At 37.3% G+C, this 22875-nt stretch overlaps 1 protein-coding gene across 1 annotated transcript in view; it reads right to left on the reverse strand.

The window, feature by feature from the left end:
- Positions 1–5700: 5700 nt before the first annotated feature.
- LOC144970529 (uncharacterized) overlaps positions 5701–22875 on the reverse strand; it is a 158631-nt gene continuing 141456 nt past the window's right edge. Inside the window, exon 4 of the mRNA XM_078910266.1 lies at positions 5701–9337. Coding sequence (XP_078766392.1) covers positions 8016–9337 — 1322 coding nt within the window. The 3' untranslated portion in view covers positions 5701–8015. The remainder of the gene's footprint in view (positions 9338–22875) is intronic.

Genomic DNA, 22875 nt, shown 5'->3' on the forward strand with positions numbered 1-22875 from the left:
GTAGAAAAGTATCGTGTTTCCACGAGAATTTTCTATTTCACTTCTATTGTTGAATCTCAGACCGTTAGGTACAAAGACAACCTGCTCTTTATTCAACAGTTCAGTGTAGTTTTGGTTCTATATAGATACAATGAATCATGAAGTTGACGTCACTCAGGTCTTTGCTTTTGTTTTTTTGCCATCCGCGTTTATGAGTAATTCTCACTAAACTGTTTTAAACAGACTATAAACGTTTAAGGTTACATAAAATTTTGTGTGTTGTTGGTCCGTTATACTTCCGGATGGCAATGCTTGAGCATCTTCGCCAAGCGCACAGTATCTATTGCAAATAATAGAGAACCGAAGTTAGACGCCAAAATACTGGTTCCAATCTCCTTTGTAGTGTGAAACCAGTCCACATGAGGACTCGCGTCGCTGCTGATCTTCTGGTTTCAGAGTGATGAATGGCATCTTATTTTCTCGCATCAAATTAAGAAACTAGGGAGCAGGCACCAGTCAGTGTATGATAAAGATCTGAACAAGTGTGTATGAAAGGTGCCAGACAAAGCAAGAAAGAAAAAATAAAAAATAAAGAAAAAACCATCCCAAAAAATCAGTCTTCTTCTGATTACCGGTCAGGCATGTTACCATTAAATTTTTTTTTAAATTGAGATTTTATATAGCGCAATATCCACTAAACGTGCTCAAAGCGCTTTACAAGTGGTCCCTGGCCAACAGCAACACTTAACATGTAGGACGGGACATGACGCCTGTTAGACAACGCTGTTATCGGCCAGGTACTCATTTTACACCTGAGTACGGTGAGAGAATGTGAGTATAGAGCCCTTTCCAAGGACTCAACTAAGCGCCGAGAGAGGTTCGAACCCAGGACCTTCCCATCCGAAAGCGAGTGTCAACCACAAGACCACATAGCCGCACACGGTGTTATGGTAGCACATCTGACCGGTAATCAGAATGTCTGAGATTTGGTCCCTAGTCGAGGTAGACTGATTTTTTGGGATGTTTTTATTTCTTGTATTTTTCTTTCCTGCTTTTGCTGGCACCTTTGTTTATTTGTTTTAGGTGTTTTCGACACTATTTAGGTCATTTTAGCGCTCGTCTGGCACCTTTCATACACGTTCAGACTTTATTTTCTAGCCTAAATAAATGATGGGGGTCGTCAATAAAGATCATCTATCCTTCGCTCTTTAAGATTCTGCCTATACATTCTGCTATTAAAATAGTTGTGCCATCCTATGATTCAATATGTAATCTATTCACTGTTTTTGCATAGTCAGGAGGATTGGAGTGTATAACATACAACAACAACAACAACAACAACAACAACATACATAACCCTCTCCTTACCGACAGTTTACAGGATTTTCCCCGACACAACCACCACCATCACCACCACCACCACCAACAACAACAATATGAACTCTCTCCTTACCGACAATTTACAGTTTTTTCCCCGATAACAATAACAATAATAACAACAACAACAACAACAACAACAACAACAACAACAACAACAACAACATTAACCCTCTTCATTACTACAGGATTTCCCCAGAAATGTCATAAATATCCAACATGAAAATTTAATTTTTTGAAAGTAAATACATTCTGTTCATAATTTTGTTCAGCAAAATAACATATTAAACACAACATTAAGTTCCCATAAATATCTATATATTTTAATTTTTTTTCTTCAAATTTGGTGATTACAAAAAAAAAAATCTGACCTAGAAAAATATTGGTCTTACTATCATAACGATTGGGGCAATTTTCCTGTAGTTGGTAAGCAGAGGGTTAACGACTAGAATGACACCACCGACAGACATGATAATATAATCCCTTTCAAGAACAGAGCCTTAAATATCTCAACCTCACCGCCCCCCCCCCCCCCCCCCCCCCCCCCCCAACCCTTTAAACAAACGCACGAACACATCAAAATAAACAACCAACAAAATACAAATAGAAATTAAAAACTGAACAAGTTCAAAACACATATTGTTGATTTCATCAATAATGTTTTATTATCGTTTGTGAAGGAACCGAGCTTTATCGATTTAAGTCCTACCCCTTACTAATCCCCCATCATCCGTTTCTTTCTCATTTGCACCTCTTCTTTACATAATATTATTTGTACCTACTGCACCAAAGCATTTCCATCCATGGCAGTCACACAGTCATTCATCCTAAAACGATTCCTTAAGGAAGTTAACAATCGATTTTTAGTTACATTGAACGCAAGTTTAAAGGCACCCCCCCCCCTAAAAAGTTTTTTTCTTGTGTTTTTATTTGCTGTTTTGTCTGGCACTGTTTTATAGACACTTTCCAGTAAAGGAAATGTAGATCTTTTACCGATGTATAGCAATACAACATTTTATCTTAGAGTAATAAATATGATACCAGAATCTACGCATAATATCCTTTCTTAAATATATTAAGTTGCTTTTGTAGAATGACTATAATATTCTTTTATGCCTGTATGTTGTACACCCCCAGTATACCATATCAAAGTGCTAACCCCCCCCCTCCCTAAAAAAACACAAAACCCCCCCAAAAAATACCCAAAAAACCCCAAAAGAAACCAAAAAAAAAATAAAAAAATTAATTAATTAATTTTTTTTAAAAATCATTCCAGCCTGGGGTGTACAATGCACCCGTTTGAAAAGCTCTGACCTATATCATAGAATTTTTCTTAGATTATTTGAAGACCCGTTATGTGTAAATGGCCTGTGGCTTACACGCAGTTTTTTATAATATCATTTTATCATAATATTGCTTTTATATTTCTCATTTCATCCCCCTGTGTCATTGTTGGAGACTATATCATAAATCTCTTATTTTCATTTTAAAAACATAATAATGACAGATAGAATTGTCAAGTTATCACACCTGCTAAAGTGATCAGTTTACTGACGTTGAAGGGACAAATCAAGGAGCAGGCACTGGAGTAAAATAAATATATGAAAACTGTCGTGTCTGAATCAGTGTCAGACAAAGCTGGAAAAAAAACTGTACTAAAAAAAAAAAAAAAACCATCCCAAAAAATCAGCCTTCGGATTTTTTATTTCTTGTATTTTTTTTTCCATTTTTTTGGCGCTGTTTCATTGTATTGTATTTTAGATCTCTAACTGACGTAAGATTGTTTTTATTTAGTTCACCACATAAGGAGCATTCTTAAGAAATACGACTGTCCTTGTAGTTGACAAATTTTGATGACACTAAATTATATAGTTTATTCAGATAATTCTGAGTCTAGGTCTAAAATTGTTACTATGCTTCTACGCTAGGATTAAAACCTGTTATTTTGATCAGCCTTTTGTGACACTCATAGGTTTATCTTTATAAACGGTCCTTAGATATTACTTTTTTATTCTTTAAATGGATTTCTTGATATCAGAATTTTAAACAGAACACGACATGTCTTCAACTCGACACTCTAGTCATGATTTATTTGGCATTCGGTCTTATTTCTATCTTATTCAATACATTTATGCATGTAATATTTAAAAAATATAATATTATCTTTTAGATTTGAATCCGGTCAACATGACTGACAACAGTTCTGATGAACTCTGGAAAAACCCATATTATAATATTTTAAAATTTGGCCAGAAAACTCATCCTTCAAATATCGATCGATTTAAATGAACCTCATTTTGGCAAAATTCGTATTTTTGTTCAAAGTACGGCAGTTGAGTAATTCTGTGTGCAACAGCAACCATAGTCTTCGCCCAGTTCCGAACCATTATTAAACAAAAAACGAATAAAACGCCTTTTCAAGAAAATGAAGAATGTATTTAACACCCAATCGTTTTGGGCTCAAATCCCTTCTTCAGCCAACAACAAGGGGTGTAGGCCGAAACATTTCGTGTTAATTTCAGTTTTGGTCCCATTTTTTAAGCTGGCGTATTGATTTTTTCCAATGCTTTTTTTTAAAACAGTCGGCAGCTGTTACCCTGTGCCGCTATGTGGTCTAGTGGTATGACGCCTCACGAGTTCGAGCTTCGCTGGACGCATACTTGAGTCCGTGGAAAAAAGGCTCTTTACTTACATTCTCTCATCGAACTCAGGTGTAAAACGAATACCCCCGCCGTTGTCTCTGTCGGAAAAAAATGCAATATCGCCTAGAAGTCGTCATGTCTCGTTCTAAATGTTACGTGTTGCTGTTGGTCAGGTACCCCATGTAAAGCGCTTTGAGCACGTTTAGTAGATATTGCGCGATATAAAAGCTCAAGTCAAGTAAAGCTACAAGTAGCTTGGTGTTCTACAAGTTCGACAAGCTTTAAATGGCACATTTTAACATTTGAAAAAGTTAGCCATATTATGCTCTACTATGAGGATCCCGGGTAGTTCAGGTGAAAGAGCACTCTCTTCACGCGCAAGGGACAAGTGATCGACCCCGGGTTAAATCGAGTTTTTTTTTCTGACCCGCTGTCCACCCATCAGTGATTGGGTAGCTGAGTGTATTTAGTACTTTGCGACAGAGTAGCATCCTATCCAAAGGGTTGTAATCATTTGCTATTGTCCATTTCACGCTCTAGAAACCGGGATAAAACTCCTGCTCCATGAGTGTCATGGCTCTGAAGGATTACTTTATGCGCTCTACTTTGGCCTGTATTTTTTTCTATTTTTTGTTGACCAGTTGGTTGACATCATCCACCATTCTCCGTACTCTGAATTAAAAAAAACAAACAAAACAAAACATAAGAACAGCACGTTAAAAGATTTGGCCAGAAAACTCGTCCTCCAAATATTGATCGATTAAGACAACCTTAATCTTGTCAAAAACTCTCCAACTGGGATTTTGGGGAGAGATCCCAGTTTAGAGGGTCGTTGACAAGATGAGGGTTATTGTAATTGATCAATATTTGAAGGACGAGTTTTTTTGACTAAAATGTTTACATTGTGTGTTTGTTTTATTCCCCTGAGAGTTCGACAACATTAATTTAGCATGAAATGGTTTTGTAACCAAAATAATAGATTATTATATATGTGTCAGTGCATGAAATAATCAGTCGGAAGGTGAAAATTTTGGATTTTGAAAGAATATACTCCCCAGAGCAATTTAAACTTTATTTGAAGTAAATCGGGTGATTTTTAATGAAGTTATGGTCAGATGTACAGGAAAGTTATCCAGCAACTTTTCTCAAATTTCATACTTTTTCAACTTGACTAGCTGTAAAACATATTTAGAAGTTCAATTAAGCTTTGATTTTCCCCGAATATGTACAAAAGGGTTGATTTAATTATTTATGGCAAGAATTCATTTTTGATCAAAATTGACCTTCTAACCAAAAATGACATCTCAGTTCAAACCTTTTCACCATCCGACTGATTATGTCATTCACTGCAACATACGAGTATATGTGGAAAGAATGGAAAAAAAATGGTCACTTCCCAAGACAGTCCTACACTGGACAGCAGATAGGAAGAGAAAACGGAGGAGGCCCAAAGAAACATGGTGAAGGACCATGGAAAAAGAAATAAAGAAAGCAGGCCTGTCCTAGAATACAGCTACCGCAAACGCAGCCGACCGCAAAGAATGGCGATGTCTGGTGGATGCCCTATGTGCCTCAAGACCGTATATGTTTACTTACAATGAAAACAGAATTCTATATTTTCAGTCACGGTATAGATTTTAAAGAAATAAGATCCAAGGACTAAAACTAACGCCATTTGAAATGATTTACTACAAAAATTAACTCACATTGAGTGAATATATTTTATTTTAAATGTTTTACCAGTGATCAAACGTAACGCCTAATTCTATTCTAGCAACATATTTCTATTGCTGATTACAACAGTTGGTAATGTTGGCAATGCTTTCCTTTTAGATATTGATGATGAGCACGTTGACAATAGGGATGATGGTAATGATGATGATGATGATGATGATGATGATGATGATGATGATGATGATATTGGTACTGATAATGATGATGATGATGATGATGATGATGATGATGATGATGATGATGATGATGATGATGATGATGATGATGATATGGATGACACTGTTGTTGATTACGCCGTCTGATGGTTCATTATATTATTACCCTTTCTACAGTTCTTCCAATAGGGACAAAAAGTGCGACGTCATACCTGCCTAGCAACGGCCTTTCCGGTTCCACATTCAACTGAAGCAATCGAGCCGTGGTCTTTACTATGAGCTATGGTTCAACATCGCTTGGAGAGAGAGAGAGAGAGAGAGAGAGAGAGAGAGAGAGAGAGAGAGAGAGAGAAACAGAGAGAGAAAGAAAGAGAGAGAAAGAAAGAAACAGACAGATAGATCGAGAGAGTGAGAGAGAGAGAGAGAGAGAGAGAGAGAGAGAGAGAGAGAGGGGGGGGGGGTTTCTCGGTTTTACCGATTTCCAAGTGGACACCGCTTTTGGTTGCTGTGAGCGTTGTTAAGAGGAAGTGACGTCACAACTTTGGAACCCTAGTTTAATTCTACTAATAATCATGACAAGACAAAGACTGCTTCAGAGCCTTCTCTAGATAAATGAATGAATTGACGTCACTTTACTCTTTGTTCTTGTTTATAGACCCCATGTTGCGTGATTAGTCCTCACTAAATTCTAACAACCAGACTATAAACATTTAAGGTAAGATTAATTTGGTGGGGCAAAAGACATGTGCATTTTACTTAAAGGCATTCCATCAAACCAAAAGATTATCTAAATGACATGAATAAAGTCAATTCTGTACCAAGAGCGTGCAGAGAACATTGCATTCTGAGACATTTTGAAGTTTGAACATTTCTTTTTCAATAAAAATTTATTTGAACGCTTTTTTTCTTTAATGATTTTTTCTTGTAGTGTTGAGACCTCTTGCTAGCATTGACCATGAACGTTAACACACACTAAGTAGTAGTAATAGTAATAGTAAAAGTAGTAGTAGAAGAAGTCGCTTCAGACCCACGAAGATACATTTTCAAGAGTCAATCCCGGTTTTAGTAGCGTCAAATGGACAATAAATTGCTCATAATCTGTCAGATGTGGTGCCATTTTCTTCTATAGATTGTTCATGGCATTGTTTTATATAATATTATCTTCCGTTGCTTTCACAGACAAATTTATCCTTCTTGCTATGACAGAAACTATACTTTACGACGACACAAAGCATAAAATAACTCTCGAAGTCCACATAAACTTGAAATGATTCCTTTGTTGAGACGTTGGAATGTTATTTTAAATCGATATTCTTTATTGGATCTCTTTACTCCAACCCCTCTCTCCCCTCCCCCCTCCTTCTCTTCTACAAAGAAATCATCTAAAAATTGGAATTATGTCTTTTGACCTATGTATTGCTGGTTGTTGACACAAACAATATTATAAGATACGCTTGTTTTCTGTTTTAAAAATCCAAAACACAGCTTAACTCCCTCCTTACCGACTGAATTCGGGACCCCCCCCCCCCCACCCCCCTACAGAAATGCCATACATATTTACCAACTCAAAAATTGCTTCTTTAAAACTGAAGCTCAAAAGCAATAAGTACACGCTATATCTACATGGTTTGTTTAATTAACAAGACAGGCTTTACAAATCAGCATTGCATTCTTAACGCTATATCAAAGATTTTTCTTCAAATGTTTTATGACGCACAAAACTGATAACCGAAGGTGTTCATCGAATGGTAACGAATGTGACAATTTTCCTATAGAAGAAACGAACTTGACGTCACTCAGCTCTTTATTAATTATTGTTTTTACCCAGCAATTTTTATAAGTAGTTGTCACTAAATTATATCAATCGGACTGTAAACGTTCAAGGTGACACATAGTATTGTGTGTTGGTACGTTATATACGGCTGGTGAATGTTGTGAGTTTTATGACTAAACGCATAGCATCAATAGTTGGTATGGAGAGGGTTAAAGCATAAACTGAAAATTGGCCAACTAGATATTGTAACACAGGTTTAATATCACATCATGTACAAGTAACATACATTCAACATTCATCTTATTTTCCAATTGGCTTTTGCCTATAATCTTTTTTTAAACTCTAAATTTGAAACTATGAACTGCTATCTGGTCCCTCGACTAACACCACTTCTTTTGAAGAGTCTGCAAATTTCGTTGGATCGTCAGAAATTCTGTCCTTTTCGTTTCTGTCTTCAAAAGCAAAACTTATTTTATTATGTTGATTTAAGTGAGGTAGCCTTATGTCAGAACTTGCAGGGGCCTGACCTTCTAACTCATCCATGGCATTCGCTGAAAACTTTTCACCGATAGCATTGGTCGTGTCTGTCATTGTATCGTCCAAAAGTTTAAGAATTTCTGAATCGTAATCCCTTTTCCCAACGAAACCATGGCCAAATTCTGGTCCTCTCTTCCCAACAAAACCATGGCCAAATTCCGGACCCCTCTTTCCAACAAAACCATGACCAAATTCCGGACCCCTCTTTCCAACAAAACCATGGCCAAATTCTGGACCCCTCTTTCCAACAAAACCATGGCCAAATTCCGGACCTCTTTTACCCACAAAAGCGTGGCCAAAATCAAGACCTCTTTTCCCCACAAATCCGTGGCCAAATTCTGGACCTCGTTTTCCAACAAACGCGTGGCCAAAATCAGGAGCTCTCTTCCCTACGAACGCGTGACCGAAATCAAGACCTCTTTTACCTACGAATGCATGCCCGAAACCAGGGTCCCTTTTCCCTACGAACGCATGCCCGAAACCAGGGTCCCTTTTCCCTACGAACGCATGCCCGAAACCGGGGCCCCTTTTCCCTACAAATGCGTGACCAAAATCTGCCGATCGTTTTCCAACAAAAGCATGACCGAAGTCTGGTGACCGCTTTCCAACAAAACTATGTCCAAAACTTTGCCGTTTTCCTACAAAGGCATGTCCAAAATCAGGAGCTCTTTTCCCAACAAAAGCATGGCCAAAACTCTGTCGCTTGCCAACAAATGCGTGTCCGAATTGTGGATACCTTTTACCGACAAAAGCATGACCAAAACCAGGATCTCTTTTGCCAATAAACGAATGCCCAAAGGTAGGGTCTCGCTTGCCAACGAAAGCGTGTCCAAAATCAGGATTTCGTTTGATAGCATCTTGCAGCTCAACATCTGAATTCTCGTCCACGTAATCGCCAATCTGCTCATCGAATCCGTCTAAAAATTTTGAAGTCCTTGGAATTCCCATAATGTGGGCAAAATCTGAGAGATATTCATTTTTCAATGTTGAAAAGTCCGAGTTTTCAAAACTTGGTTGTGAGGCTAAGGATCTCTTGCCGACAAAGTTATGGTCGTATTTAGGTTTGTTCCGTCTCCAGGGGCTATTGATGAGCTGGTCAAAGATCCTGTTTGAAGCTGTTGCGCTGAGTCTTGATGATTCTGAAAAATAAGAGAATTTGTAAATATATTTTAAAGACGATATTAAAATCAAGCAATAAATATTTTGCAGAAGACATTCTTTAACGCCTGCTTTGAAAAGTAATGTTTAAAAAACAACAACAGAAAACAAACAAAACAAAAAACAAACAAACAAAAAAAAAAAACAAAAAAAAAAACAACGCTCTATAATAACAAATAAAAATAATTCTTTTATATAGAGAAATATCCACTGACGTGCTCAAAGCGTTTTACATAGGGTCCCGGACCAACAGCAACACGTAACTTGTAGAACGAGACATGACATGACGCCTGCAAGACGATAATACCATTTTTCCCTCCAGAGAATACGTTGTAAAGGGCAAGGTTCTCATTTATACCTGAGTACGGTGAGATAATGTGAGTAAAGAGTCTTTTCCAAGGACTCAACTATGCCCGAGCGAGGTTCGAACCCAGGACCTTCCGATCCGTAAGCGAGTTTCATACCGTTTGTCCACATAGCCTCACTATATATATATATATATATATATATATATATATATATATATATATATATATATATATATATACATATATATAATTAATCGTCTGAAATCGGCATTAAACGGAGGAACTAGGTCCAAAAATTGAATATAATATAGCCACATATATGAAACGAGGTTCAAGTCTAATCTTTAGATGGAGAATAAACTGAATGTCTTACATTTAGCACATATCAAAGTCTGTAGCTTTAATCACTTCAATTCTAAAGTCACATGACAGTCATCCGGGCATACAACTTTTATGAAATGATGAGTTAAATATAGAATGCAGTGAGTAGAAACGTCTCAGAAGACAATAGAGAATAATAATTTCGCGGCGATGGGGCCTCGAACCCACGACCTTACTGATACGAATTACTCCGCCTGGCCGTGAAAGGGACGCCAACAGTAAGGTCGTTGGTTCGAGCCCCCATGGCCGCGAAATTATTATTCTCTATTGTCTTCTGGCCCTTTTCTACTCACTTCATTTTCTATTATTATCAACATAAGTGCCGGCTCCACTCGCTTTTCTGAATATATATATATATATATATATATATATATATATATATATTATATTATATATTATATATAGACTATGTGATGATTTTAAAAAAATGGTTATTATATATCACATTGATGTGACTATAATGAAGTAAAATAATCATTTTTATCGAAGACTTTCGATATTAATTAATTTACCTAATTAAGAAGATGAGGAACATGGAGGCGGTGGTATGGCTCCGGGGATAGAGGAGAAGAAGCACGAGAAGAAGGTGCAAGAGAAGGATGAGAACGAGTAAGTAGAGTATAAGGAGCAGGTAAATGAGAGGGTTTATTATAGAATATGAGGAAGAGGAGGAGGAAGAGGAGGAGGAGGAGGAGGAGGAGAAGGAGGACGATAAAAAGGGAGAGGAAGAAGAGTAATATGAGGATGGGGAAGAGTAGAAGAAAAATAAGGACTTGGAGAATATGAAGGATAAGGAGGAGGAGAAGAAGGGGAAACAGTTGTGAACGGGTGTAGGAGGGTGGAGGGGGGGGGGAATAGGCGTAGTCTTTGTTAACTAAAAGCTTGATACGTATCATAATAAATCGACATAAAAGAAGACGACGATCCTGGGAAAAAAGTTAATTGTGAGTTGTAATCTATAGATCAACCAATGGAATCATATGTTTCGTTCAGCACGTCAAACAACAACTCAATTTTTACTTTCATTTAGTGATCATCGTCTTCTTTTGTGACGTTTTTTTTGCCCAGTAACAGGCCTTTAGTTCATAATACGCCTGATATCCTCACACTCTTGCTTTATGAAATATCGGACGTATTTTCACTCCATGCATAAGCTTGCAAGTACGAACCTCCAAGTGTGCCGCGAGAGAAATTGATGGTTCGGCCGTAACTAAGCATTAACCAGTCAGAATATTTCCTGTCATTTACCCCGTTTCGTCTCCTTGACTATTATTTCCTTTATGAAAAGGCCTGAGATACCCTTAGTATGTCACACTTTTGCATCGCAAAACCTGACGATAAGTTGCATCTTAAAAAATCATTTGTGTTAAAATTGTGAGTGATGCTCAGGTTCTGTGGGCTGTTTACTCCGGGTGATATGCAGGCACTTAAGGTGGCTATGGGTCTTCGTTCAAAGTCAGCGGTTGATTTCAGGGCCAAAATATACTACATTTTAAATGTTCGAGTAAAAAATAAAACAACTTAAATGTATATTCGACCAGTTTTAATACAATATACGATAACTGACGTAATTTTCAAAAGTTTATGCACTGTATGTTGATTGAATAACTGACGGATCATACTATAAGATAATAGTTAAAAAGACATCTATATCAATAGCTTGACAGGAATAGCAACAAGAGGTCACAGAGGAACCACCAATTTCGGATTTCAAAACGCGAAGAACGTAAGAAATAATTTCTACCCCTCAAGTGATTTTTATTATATTTTTGAATATAAAGACATTCTAAAATATTTAAATGGTACTACTACTAAATTGATAACCCCGCCATTTTTAAAAGTCAATTTAATATCTGGCAATCTGAAGAAACAAATTGCTTTATAAATTCTATATCATTACACGTTCTATTTTTGAGGTGGAGTCGAACAATCCTTATTTTGATATTTTAAAACTTATATATAGACGTCTAGCACGTTCCCGGAGGTAATTTCATGACCAAAAATAAAAGCCAACACAATTACCAGAAATTTGAGGTGTCGCTTTCAATAGTCTGATCCAAATCTCAGCTCTGGTACTTTTTCCTTTTTGGATGTAATCAAAATAAGTTTTTTTTTATCTGTACATTTTATTTAACTCTTTCCATACCAACCATAGGAAAATCGTCACATTCATTACGATGCAACCGACAGTTTTCTCATTCTGACTTCTCTTGTACATCGCAAAATTAAAGAAATGCTTTGATTACAGCGATAAATACTAAACACTGTGTTGTAGAGCTCATTTTGCTGAACAACATTCTGTATAGAAGGCACTTGCTACTTTTTTGTTTGAGTAAGAAAAGTATATATTTTTGTGGTGGTTATCGCCATGTATTGTGACGTAAGTTTTTGAACAGTGTCGTCAGGCCATTAGTTCACGAAGGCTATAGACACTTAGATAACCACGCCTCTCGGACAGTCGTCATACTGTAAACAATGGCCGTGATTGGTTGACATAGCAAACTACACATGTTTTACTATCGATGGCATGCCTCTTAGTAAAATACCCACTGTTCTATCGCTTAATCAATAGAACCAACACAGAAAACGATGTGGAAATTAAAACTTTTATAATATGATCGAGAAAATCGTGTGATAACTAGTCACCGCTTTGGCGGTATAAAAACTATAACAATGAGCAGAGAGAGGGGTCGATTTCTTTCACGTAATTGTTTATAAACAACCAACTATGTTTGTCCGATCACGTGTGAAGGTTTGTCACAAATTCCATATATGTTTTGATCGGTCAAACATCTACTGGTTAATTGATTCGAAACCTGCTCTATTCATCCAAAAGCATGGGAGTAAGCCACTCCGCCACCAGCCAGCTATCTCGCTCATCATCAAACTGATCAATAATCGTCAAAGACGGATCAAGGCGAAAAAAATAATCGCCCTAATGCATCTTCGTTAACAAGATTCAGAAATCAATATTATGGATCCAGTTTTCATTGTTGGGTTATAACAAAATCTTATTGGTCATTTGTGGCCCACCGACTTGAAACGGTATTATGTTATGTTTGTATGCATAAGATGGTGGAGTGGTAGATAGCTCATACAGTTGAGTCACGCTCTCCCCGGAAGTCTGCCAATCGACCTTCACAAGACCGTCACGGTGGACGAGCTGCAAGCTGGCACATCAGATGGCATGCCTGAATATGCATGAACTAGCGTTGCCATCTAATCTGGGGCCCGAATGGGGGATCAACACCATTATCCCGGGTATTTCGACTAGAAAGCCACTGCATACCTGACGCATACATTTAAAAAAAAAGGCCAACAAAATAAACGTGTATTCAAGTCAGCGGACATCATTTTAGCAAAGCCAACTTCTTCAAATACTTATTGATTTACTTATTTAGTTTTAGGTACCGAGATCGATCCCGGGTGCAGTTGAGATTTTTTCTGACCCCCTGTCCACCCAGCGGTGATTGGGTAGTTGGGTCTGTTAGGTCTGGCGGAAAGTACTTTGCAAAAGACTAGCGTCCTGTCTAAATGATATCTAACAATTACTCTTGTCCATTTTACGCTCTAGAAACCGGGATAAACTCCGGCTTCACGGGCCTCATGGCTCTTAAGAACTTTTTTTCTATTTATTGTTGTCTTTACTAGTGGAATACCCGCAATATTTGCAGGGGAAATAAAGGTTGTTACGAAGAGACACTCATCTCTTTCAATCATTTACTGCTCTATTGTGAAAATTAACATATCTAGTTCGAGACAAAGCTTTTGAGCCGTCAACGATCAAAATCGGTCCGATAATAAAGTCTGTAGGTGCGCGCAAATGAATCTGGCAACAGGGCGGCCAGATGGCGATTCCCAAAGTCAAATGACTCATCGTTATGGCCTTGCAAATTGTCTAAATAATCCTTTGAGTCAACGGATGATAGAGCGTAGCCTTCGTAAAGTTATAGACTGACACTGACCAAAAAAAATGACGATAAAATGCCAGTCTTTTGCCACAAAAGAAAACAAATCGTGAGTTGTATTCAATAGTTCAACCAATGAAATAACTCGTTTCCTTGAGCTTTACTAACGACACTACACAAACCTAAAAAATGACGTCAAACTGCCAGTCCTAGAGGGTTCTAGTATCAGGCTAGATGTTAACGATGGCTACGGATAGAGTTACCCTTTATTGTACCAAAAAAAAAACCAAAAAAAAAAAACAAAAAAAAAAAAAAAAACCCCAAAAAAAAACAAACAACAACAGAAAAAACAAGATTTGCAGATTTCTCACATGTAAAAATAGGTTTATACTTTTTTAGATTTGCCAGTAATTCTGTGCTCGTTGACAAAAACGGTAGTCTCAGGTTTCATATTTTTTACTCTAAACTCATTTTTTTCACAATCTAACCGTCGTGACACAATAAAAATCCCCCCCCCCCCAAAAAAAAACAAAAAAACAAACAAAAAAAAAAACAAACAAACTTGAGCTTTTATATAGAGCAATATCGACTAAACGTGCTCAGAGCGCTTTACAAGGCGCCCCAGGCCAACAGCAACACTTAATATGTAGGACGTGACATGATACTTGTTAGACGATATTACAATTTTTTTCCGACTGGGACAACGCTGTTAACAACCAAGTACTCATTTTACACCTGAGTACGGTGAGAGAATGTGAATGAAGAGCATTTTCCAAAAACTCAACTATTGCGCCTTGCGAGACTCGAACACAAGACCTTCCGACTCGAAAACGAATGTCATACCACAAGACCACATTGAGGTGGTGTACCTCAACTATCGATCGATTGACGTGACCTTCACCTTGTCAAAAGTCCCATCGCATCGGACACTTCTTTGAAGTCTCGGCTTGGAGACTTTTCGACAAGGTTGACAAGAGGGTCAGTTTAATCGCCCTATACTTATTGGGCTCAAGCCTTGCTCGGCCATAGTTGGGTCATTGGAAAAGGTTCTTTACTCAAATTATCTCACCGTATTCAGGTGTAAAATGAGTACCTAGCAGTTAGCAGTGTTGTCTCAGTCGGAAAAAAAAATGTAATATCGCCTAACACAAGTCATGTCTCGCCCTGTATGTTAAGTGTTGCTGTTGGTAGGGACCCCGTGTAAATCGCTTTGATCACGTTTAGTGGATATTGAAATTTAGAAAATAATGCTCAATGTGCCTCTTGTATTTTATATCTTTATCTAGTATACTTACAAGCATTCAACGTTTCATTCATTCGCCTGTTATAAACGTGAGCGTAGAACGAGACACGACTCCTGTTAGGCGATATTACAATAATATTTTACCATCGAGACAACGCTGTTAACGGCCAGGTACTCCTTTTACACCTGAGTATGGTGAGAAAATGTGAGTAAAGAGCCCTTTTTCATAATATACTCAACTATGCGCCGAGCGAAGATCGAACCCAGGACCTTCCGATCCTAAAGCGAGTGTCATGCCACAAGATCACTCACTGTTAGCTTGTGTACACCCACGAGTGTCAAATTCAAATAATATATTTCCTGTCACTACAATAATCATTATAAACATTATATTTGCCTAGATCAAATTGCGACGGTTCCGCCTATGAAATAATGTTACAATCCGCCATCTCTCTTTCTTTTCTTTTGGCAGACACGGAAAAGGTGGACACAAAATTAACGAACACTGGCAAGGGAAGGGTAGTGGAAAAGACGTGGCAGAGGGGTCTAATTTCCGGTCTTTCTCAGTCTTTCGTTTGGTTCTTTGATAAGTTCTTTTCAGCTCTATTTTATTATTATTTTTAGCGTATCTGACACGTCATGGCTGTCTGGATGTGTTGAGATGGTTGCTGTCCGGCACGAAATCTGAAATTATTTGATTGTACAAGATCAACAATAGTACTTAATGACCATCCATTCATGGAATGATATATTGTACGATTCTTTCATCTCTTTGTATTTATCAAACGAGTTATGTTTTTTTTTATCGTGCGCAATAACACAACGAGCTTGCGAGTAGGTGTTATTGCACGATGAAAATATAACGAGTTTAAAAAATACAAAGAAATGAAAGAATACGTTTATTCCACTACTTCAAGTAAGATTCTTAGATATTTCGTGACCAATTGTATGGTATTAGAACTTCTATTCACCATAATTTGTATTTTTCTCCTTCTGCTTTAATGACAATTTAACCCAAAACTAAAAACGATGTATTTTTTTCATGCGCACCAAAAAAAAAAAAAAGATTATTTATAGGGAATGAGATTAGCGGAAGAGTAGTGTCCCTTGATTGGACGTCACCGGCGGAGAAGTTATTAGAGAGAGAACGTCAATATGGTTTTGCGCATGCGTCTCTCGACGTCGCTTCCGGTAAAAGCGGCATGAGACACTTCACCGAAAGCGAGGACGAGAGAGAAGCATGCGCAAAACCATGTTGACGTTCTCTCTGTAAGGTGACGTCCAATCAAGGGACGCTACTCTTCCGCTAATCTCATTCCCTAAAAATTGCCAATCATCTGTCTTTTACACATTATTTCACACAAATAAAATGTGCGAAAATTTTCAGTAATTGTTGAATAAATTTTTATTTACGCGCTCAAAGCATTATTTAACGATTACGTATTTACTAAGAAATGAAAGTGTTTTCCAATGAGATGGGTGGAATAATATTTCTGTTTGACTTTTATTGGCTTTCACTTTATTTCACAGGAAAAAATAAGGATAAGTATTGAATTGTAAGCTTCAATTTATTAAACGAAAACAGATACTGATACTGTGGGTTTCCTTTTTATCAACAAAACACGATGAATGAAACACTAAGGACGAATGAGATATGTGTGAATGGCGTAGTTAAGGTCAATAAACAAAAACAATTATGGGACAGGAAATAGAACGCCCCTTTGTAAGGAACACGAATAGGGTTCAACAGTTGTAACGTCACTTCACCTGTAATGACGCATAGTAACTGGTTATCTAAACTATCGGAACAATGGCTGACGCCATTGTCTCCATCACCGCCCTTATGAAATACCTCTCCGACGAGCATAAAAGTGTATCCAGAGGAGAAAAACATTATAAATCTGATCATGTTTTGACTTCTATACATTCTGATCACATGTGACATGTGAAAAAGTTATCGCCAGCATGAAGAATAAAAAGTATAAAATTTCTTTGATTAGAACCAAGCTGCTGGTTGCTGGGCGGACGTGACATCAAACTATTGAATCCTATTACCAGCAACATTTTCATTATTTCTTTATTTCGCGCATAAATCGGATGTGGTTTTTATCTTGAAATAATTGAACGATAAACTCTTACAATGATAGGAATTTGACTGCGTATATGGTATAGAGTGTATATTCGTTTAATCCTTCTCTCCCTCCCCCCCCCTCTCTCTCTCCCTCTCTCTCTCTCTCTCTCTCTTCCTCTCCCCCTCTCTCTCCCTCTCTCTATCTGCCTCTCTCCCTCCCTCCCTCTCTTCCTCTCTCTCCCTCTCTCTCCTCTACTCCCTCTTCCTCTCTCTCCCTCTCTTTCTCTCTCTCTCTATCTCTCCGCCTCTCTCTATCTCTCCTTCTCTCTCTCTCCCTTTATCTCTCCCTCTCTCTTCCTCTCCATCCCCCTTCTCTCTCTCGTTCTCTCTCTCTCTCCCTCTCTACCTCTCTCTCCCTCTCTCTCCGCCTGTCTTTTGCCCCTCTCTCTCCCTCTCTCCATCTCTTTCTCTCTCTCCCCCCCCCCTCTTCTCTCTTTCAGCCAGGCGGTGGGGTGTCGTATAAATTGAATCCCGGGTTAGGCTACCTGACACTGCGATATTTAAAAAATTATTTTTCTCATATGTGCCCGTCCCATAATATTTCCCCGTATTACTCGATAGTAATAATTGATGTACGCATAGCTTAAGAGAACTGATAGCCTTTGAAACATTAAAAAAAAAACAACAACCGTGCATGTAAAACCAACCAGTGGCGTGGCATGCTTACAATATAGGGTGGTGCTAGAATCAGAAGAAAATGACTTAAAACACACTATATTTGTAAATACTAATACGAAAGAAAGAAAAAAATAAATAAAGAAAAGACTTATACTCAAATAACTAAGAGGTGGTATATACCATTTCTCAATTTTTATTTTTTTTTAAATGCTGTAATTCATTTTTAAAAGATGGGGGCGGTGCCAGGCACCAAATCAACCAATATCGCCACGCGCCTGACAAACCATCGTAGATTACGCATCAAAATATCCAACTCCCTATGCTTATTTTTCTTTCTTAATTCTTCTTATTTCTTCTTTTTATTTTCTTTTTTGGTCCAACAAGTGAGAAAATAAAGATTCGACGACTTCTTCCTAGAGATGAATAATTCACCCGATTTCCGGGGAAATAAAAGTTAAAACTGCTGTTATTGTTTAGGGCGACAAAAGAATAATATTGAATAATTGCCGCCACCGACGACGTGACATTAGCTTCAAGCGGTCAGAAAAAAATATGTTGGAAATTAAAACAACAAAAAAGAACATTTCTATAGACACGGAATGAATGGTTGGAGAAAAAAAAGCGTCCAGCTTCTTTATTCAACTATCTAAATTATAGAACGGTTGCACTCAACTGCATCCCGTTAGATTTGACCCTAATCAAACTTTAATTTTAACAGCTTTACGGATACAAATAATTGTTTTTGCGGTCTATCTTAATGACTTAAAGATCGTTTGAAAAACCATAGCAATGGCGTTGAAACAATCCGTTGCATAAATATTAATTATCTTCACTTCCATTTTGAAACATTGTTCGTAAATGTTTGTTTTCGCGCGCGGTTCCTCTTCTCTCTCTCTCTCTCTCTCTCTCTCTCTCTCTCTCTCTCTCTCTCTCTCTCTTTCTTTCTCTCTCTCTCTCTCTCTCTCTCGCTCTCCCCTTTCTCTCTATCTCACTTTCTCTCTCTTTCTTTCTTTCTGTATATCTTTCTACTTCTTTCCCAGCCCCCCCCCCTCCTTCCCCCCATCTCTCCACCCTCCACCCGCTCTCTCTATGTATCTAACTATCTATCAATTTATCAATTTATCTATATACATATCTCTCCACATTTCTCTTTGTCTATATATCTATCTCTCTAATAACTTATTAATCCTTTTATATATGGCGATTGCGCGCGCGCGTGTGCGTGTGCGTGTTTGTTTCTGTGTGTATTTATGAGTACGTGTGCGTATATATTAATGTGTGTTAAACACTAAAGGAATATAATTTTAGGGATGAATACCAAATATTATGTCATGAGTATAGAATATGAAAATTACACTTTGTGCGGCTATGCGGTCTTGTGGTATGACACTCGCTTTCGGATCGGTCTGTCCTAGGTTCGAACCTCCCTTGGCACATGGTTGAGTCCTTGGAAAAGGCTCTTTACTCACATTCTCTCACCGTACTCGGGTGTAAAATGAGTACCTGACCGTTAACAGCATTGTCTTTGTTGGAAAAAAATGTAATATCGCTAACAGGCGTCATGTCCCGTCCTACATGCAAAATGCTGTTGCCATGGACCCCTTGTAAAGCGCTTTGAGCACGTTTAGTGGATATTGCGCTATATAAAAGCTCATTATTTTTCTTTCTTTATATCATGGACAATGCGTTCCCTCCTCTCCCAAGACGAGCTAATTCAATCAAAGTGCTTCCTATCCAAAGTCATTAGAAATTCCATTTGATGTATTCAGGACTGAATTGAGACCCATTGTTTCAGTTCAATGACATTTCACGTAAGGTCAATAAGCACCCCGACATGACACGTTTAAAAGTTCCCGACAAATTTTTTTTTGACACATTAGCAATTCAACTGGTATTGAACTAATTGTTATAATGTAATGGTAACAATAAACAAACAAAAAAACAAATATGATTGAGAGATCAAGCAAGTTCTGGAGCCATGATACGCTCAAGATAATGCTGCGTACTCTGCAAAAACAAAACAAAACAACCCATATTATTTTAAAATTTGGCCAAAAACTCGTCCTTCAAATATCGATCGATTAAAATGACCCTCATATTTGCAACAACAACAAAAAAAACCCAACAAAAAAAAAAGTCTCAAACCTGGGACTTAAACCATCTCAATCCTGGGACTTCGCGAAGTCTTCCTTGGTCCTAGGTTTGAGAGTTGTTTTTGTTGTTGTCAAGATGAGGGTAATTTAAATCGATCCTCACACGCAAAGGGGATTAAGATCGATTCTGGGTGCAGTCAAGATGTTTTTCAGACCTAACCCCCTCGTTCAACCAGCAGTTAATGGGTAGCTGGGTCTGTTAGATCTGGCGGAAACTAATTTGTGATAGACTATCCAAATGGTGGCTAGAAATTGCCGTTGTCCGTTTCATGATATAGGAACCGGGATAAACTCCGGCTCCATGGGCTGAATGGCTCTGAAGGACTATTTCCACTTTGATTAGACAGCATTTAAATCATCAAAACAATGATAACAATCATTCAATCCTTGATAATTATCAATCCATGATAACAATCAATCCTGATAAATATCTAGTTGATTGATATCATGCAGAATACGACCATTCGATCTTCTATCTTAAGTTGTTATTGTTTTTAAATTGTTAAACATGCTTGATGAAACCACGCACGGACAACTATCATGATTAAATAATTACCATACTGCTGTCCTCTTAAAGAAGCCCCCCCCCCCCCGCCCCCAAAACACGCATTTAAAATTTTGGCAAGAAAACTCGTCCTTCAAATATCGATCGATTAAAATGACTCTCATCTTGGTAAAAACTCTCAAACCTGGGACTTCGAGAAGTCATTTTAATCGATCGATATTTGAAGGACGAGTTTTCTGGCCAAAATTATAAATACGCATTTATTCATGGTTGGGCACCATAGAATCTAATTATAAGACTGGGAGGTAGAGCCATACGTTGGTTGCAAAATGCGATCAAATCAAATGATAAAAAGATAATAGTGTCTCGTTCCAGAATTAAATGACAAATCCAATCGTGAGGCACGCTTGGGTGCATGATTAACCATATCATAATTTCCCATTGCCTGTACCGTAAATCATATCATATTTATATTTATGATTTATAATTTATATATATATATATATATATATATATATATATATATATATATATATATATATATATATATATATATGTATATATATATATATATATATATATATATTATATATATATATAATAAATATATATATATATATATATATATATATATATATATATATATATAGTATATATATATATATAGAGAGAGAGAGAGAGAGAGAGAATATTCTACTTTGTATAGACAAAACGCTTTTTAACATTTTGACACGAGTTCATTTCCTCCAAAACCGCCTCATTATTGAAATTTAAGAGTACAAGAACAAAAGCAACAAAAAGTAGTGAAAATCCACTCACTTTTAGAAAACGGTTAAAATCCTAACCTTTTTTGTAGGGCCTAGGATTTATTTGGACTCTTGGTGTATTTTATTATAATATATTATTTTAATATCCTTCAATGCGGTTCTTAACATGTCAGTTCTATTATTTATAGTTGTGTATGACACATGGTGTGTCGATGTAAAGCGCCACTGAGCAATTTTAATTGAAACTAGGCGCTATACTCATTTTACACCTGACTACGGTGAGAGAATGTGAGTAAAGAGTATTTTCTAAGAACTGAATTTTGCGCCGAGCGAGGCTCGAACCCAGGACCTTCCGATCCGAAAGCGAGTGTCATAGCACAAGACTACATAGCCGCAAATAGCAATTATTACAAAACAACAAACAAATGAAGACTCTCGAAAAGTGTTGTTCAAACCAACGTGTACAAATTTGCAGGCTTGTTTATGTTTATATTTTTAAGGGTTTTACGACGCTTGCAACACATTTAGGTTATATCAGCGCCAGTAAAAAGAAAGAAAATGGGGTAGTATAAAGTTCTAGAGTTACAATTTTAGCATCCAAAATGAGGCAGACAAAGGGAAATTTGTTAAAATAGGGAACAGATGTAGATTCCAAGAGCACACTATCAGTGTCAAATCAAACCCATAATACTCTTCAACAGTAGTAACGTCACTTCCTTCCTAATGACGCATGGTAACTTAGTAACATTGGCTCTAAACTATTGGAACAATGGCGGACGCCCGTATGACATATTTCTCCGGCCAGCATAAAAGCGTATCCAGAGGGAAAAATAACAACATAAATTTGATCATGTTTTGACTTTTACACATTCTGATCACAAGGCATATGAAAATTTCTAGCCAGCATGAAGAATAAAAAGTAATGATTTTCTTTGTTTAGAACCAATATGGCCGCCGCTGCCGGGCGGCGTGACATCAGACTACTGAATCCAATTCCGTTATATTGTCTTACCAGATTATATGTGCACAGTGGTTCAAATATTTTCTTACGGAAGTTATTCTTCTTGTAAATTTAATGAGATCATTTCAATACTGTTTTCCAGCAAAATTAGAATATTCAGTTACAGAATTTATAACTTTTATTGTTTGTCAACGAACTGGTTTTACTAGGTAATAACAAATTTCGACAAATGGAAAAGGTAACTTTCCTCGGAAATGCACTATTCTGGTTTAATAATATTTTCTTTTATTGGTAATTTATAACTTCTTATTTTATGACTTGTGAAATGAATAATATAATTAAAATATATTATTGCTTTACGTATGAATCAAAGGAAATAATGGGGGGGGGGGGATTAATAAAACAAACATTAAAAAAACTCCTAAAACACTACAACCCCCCCCCCCCTTTTTTTTCCCATCCCCAAATAAAAGGAATAAAATAGAACTCACACCCACACATCCAAATAAATGCTCAGCTACCCACCTATAAACACGCGCTCGAG

This window comes from Berghia stephanieae, chromosome 4 (genome assembly GCF_034508935.2).
Source record: "Berghia stephanieae isolate SIO BIC M18660-M18661 chromosome 4, UCSD_Bste_1.3, whole genome shotgun sequence".
Lineage (NCBI taxonomy): Eukaryota > Metazoa > Mollusca > Gastropoda > Nudibranchia > Aeolidiidae > Berghia > Berghia stephanieae.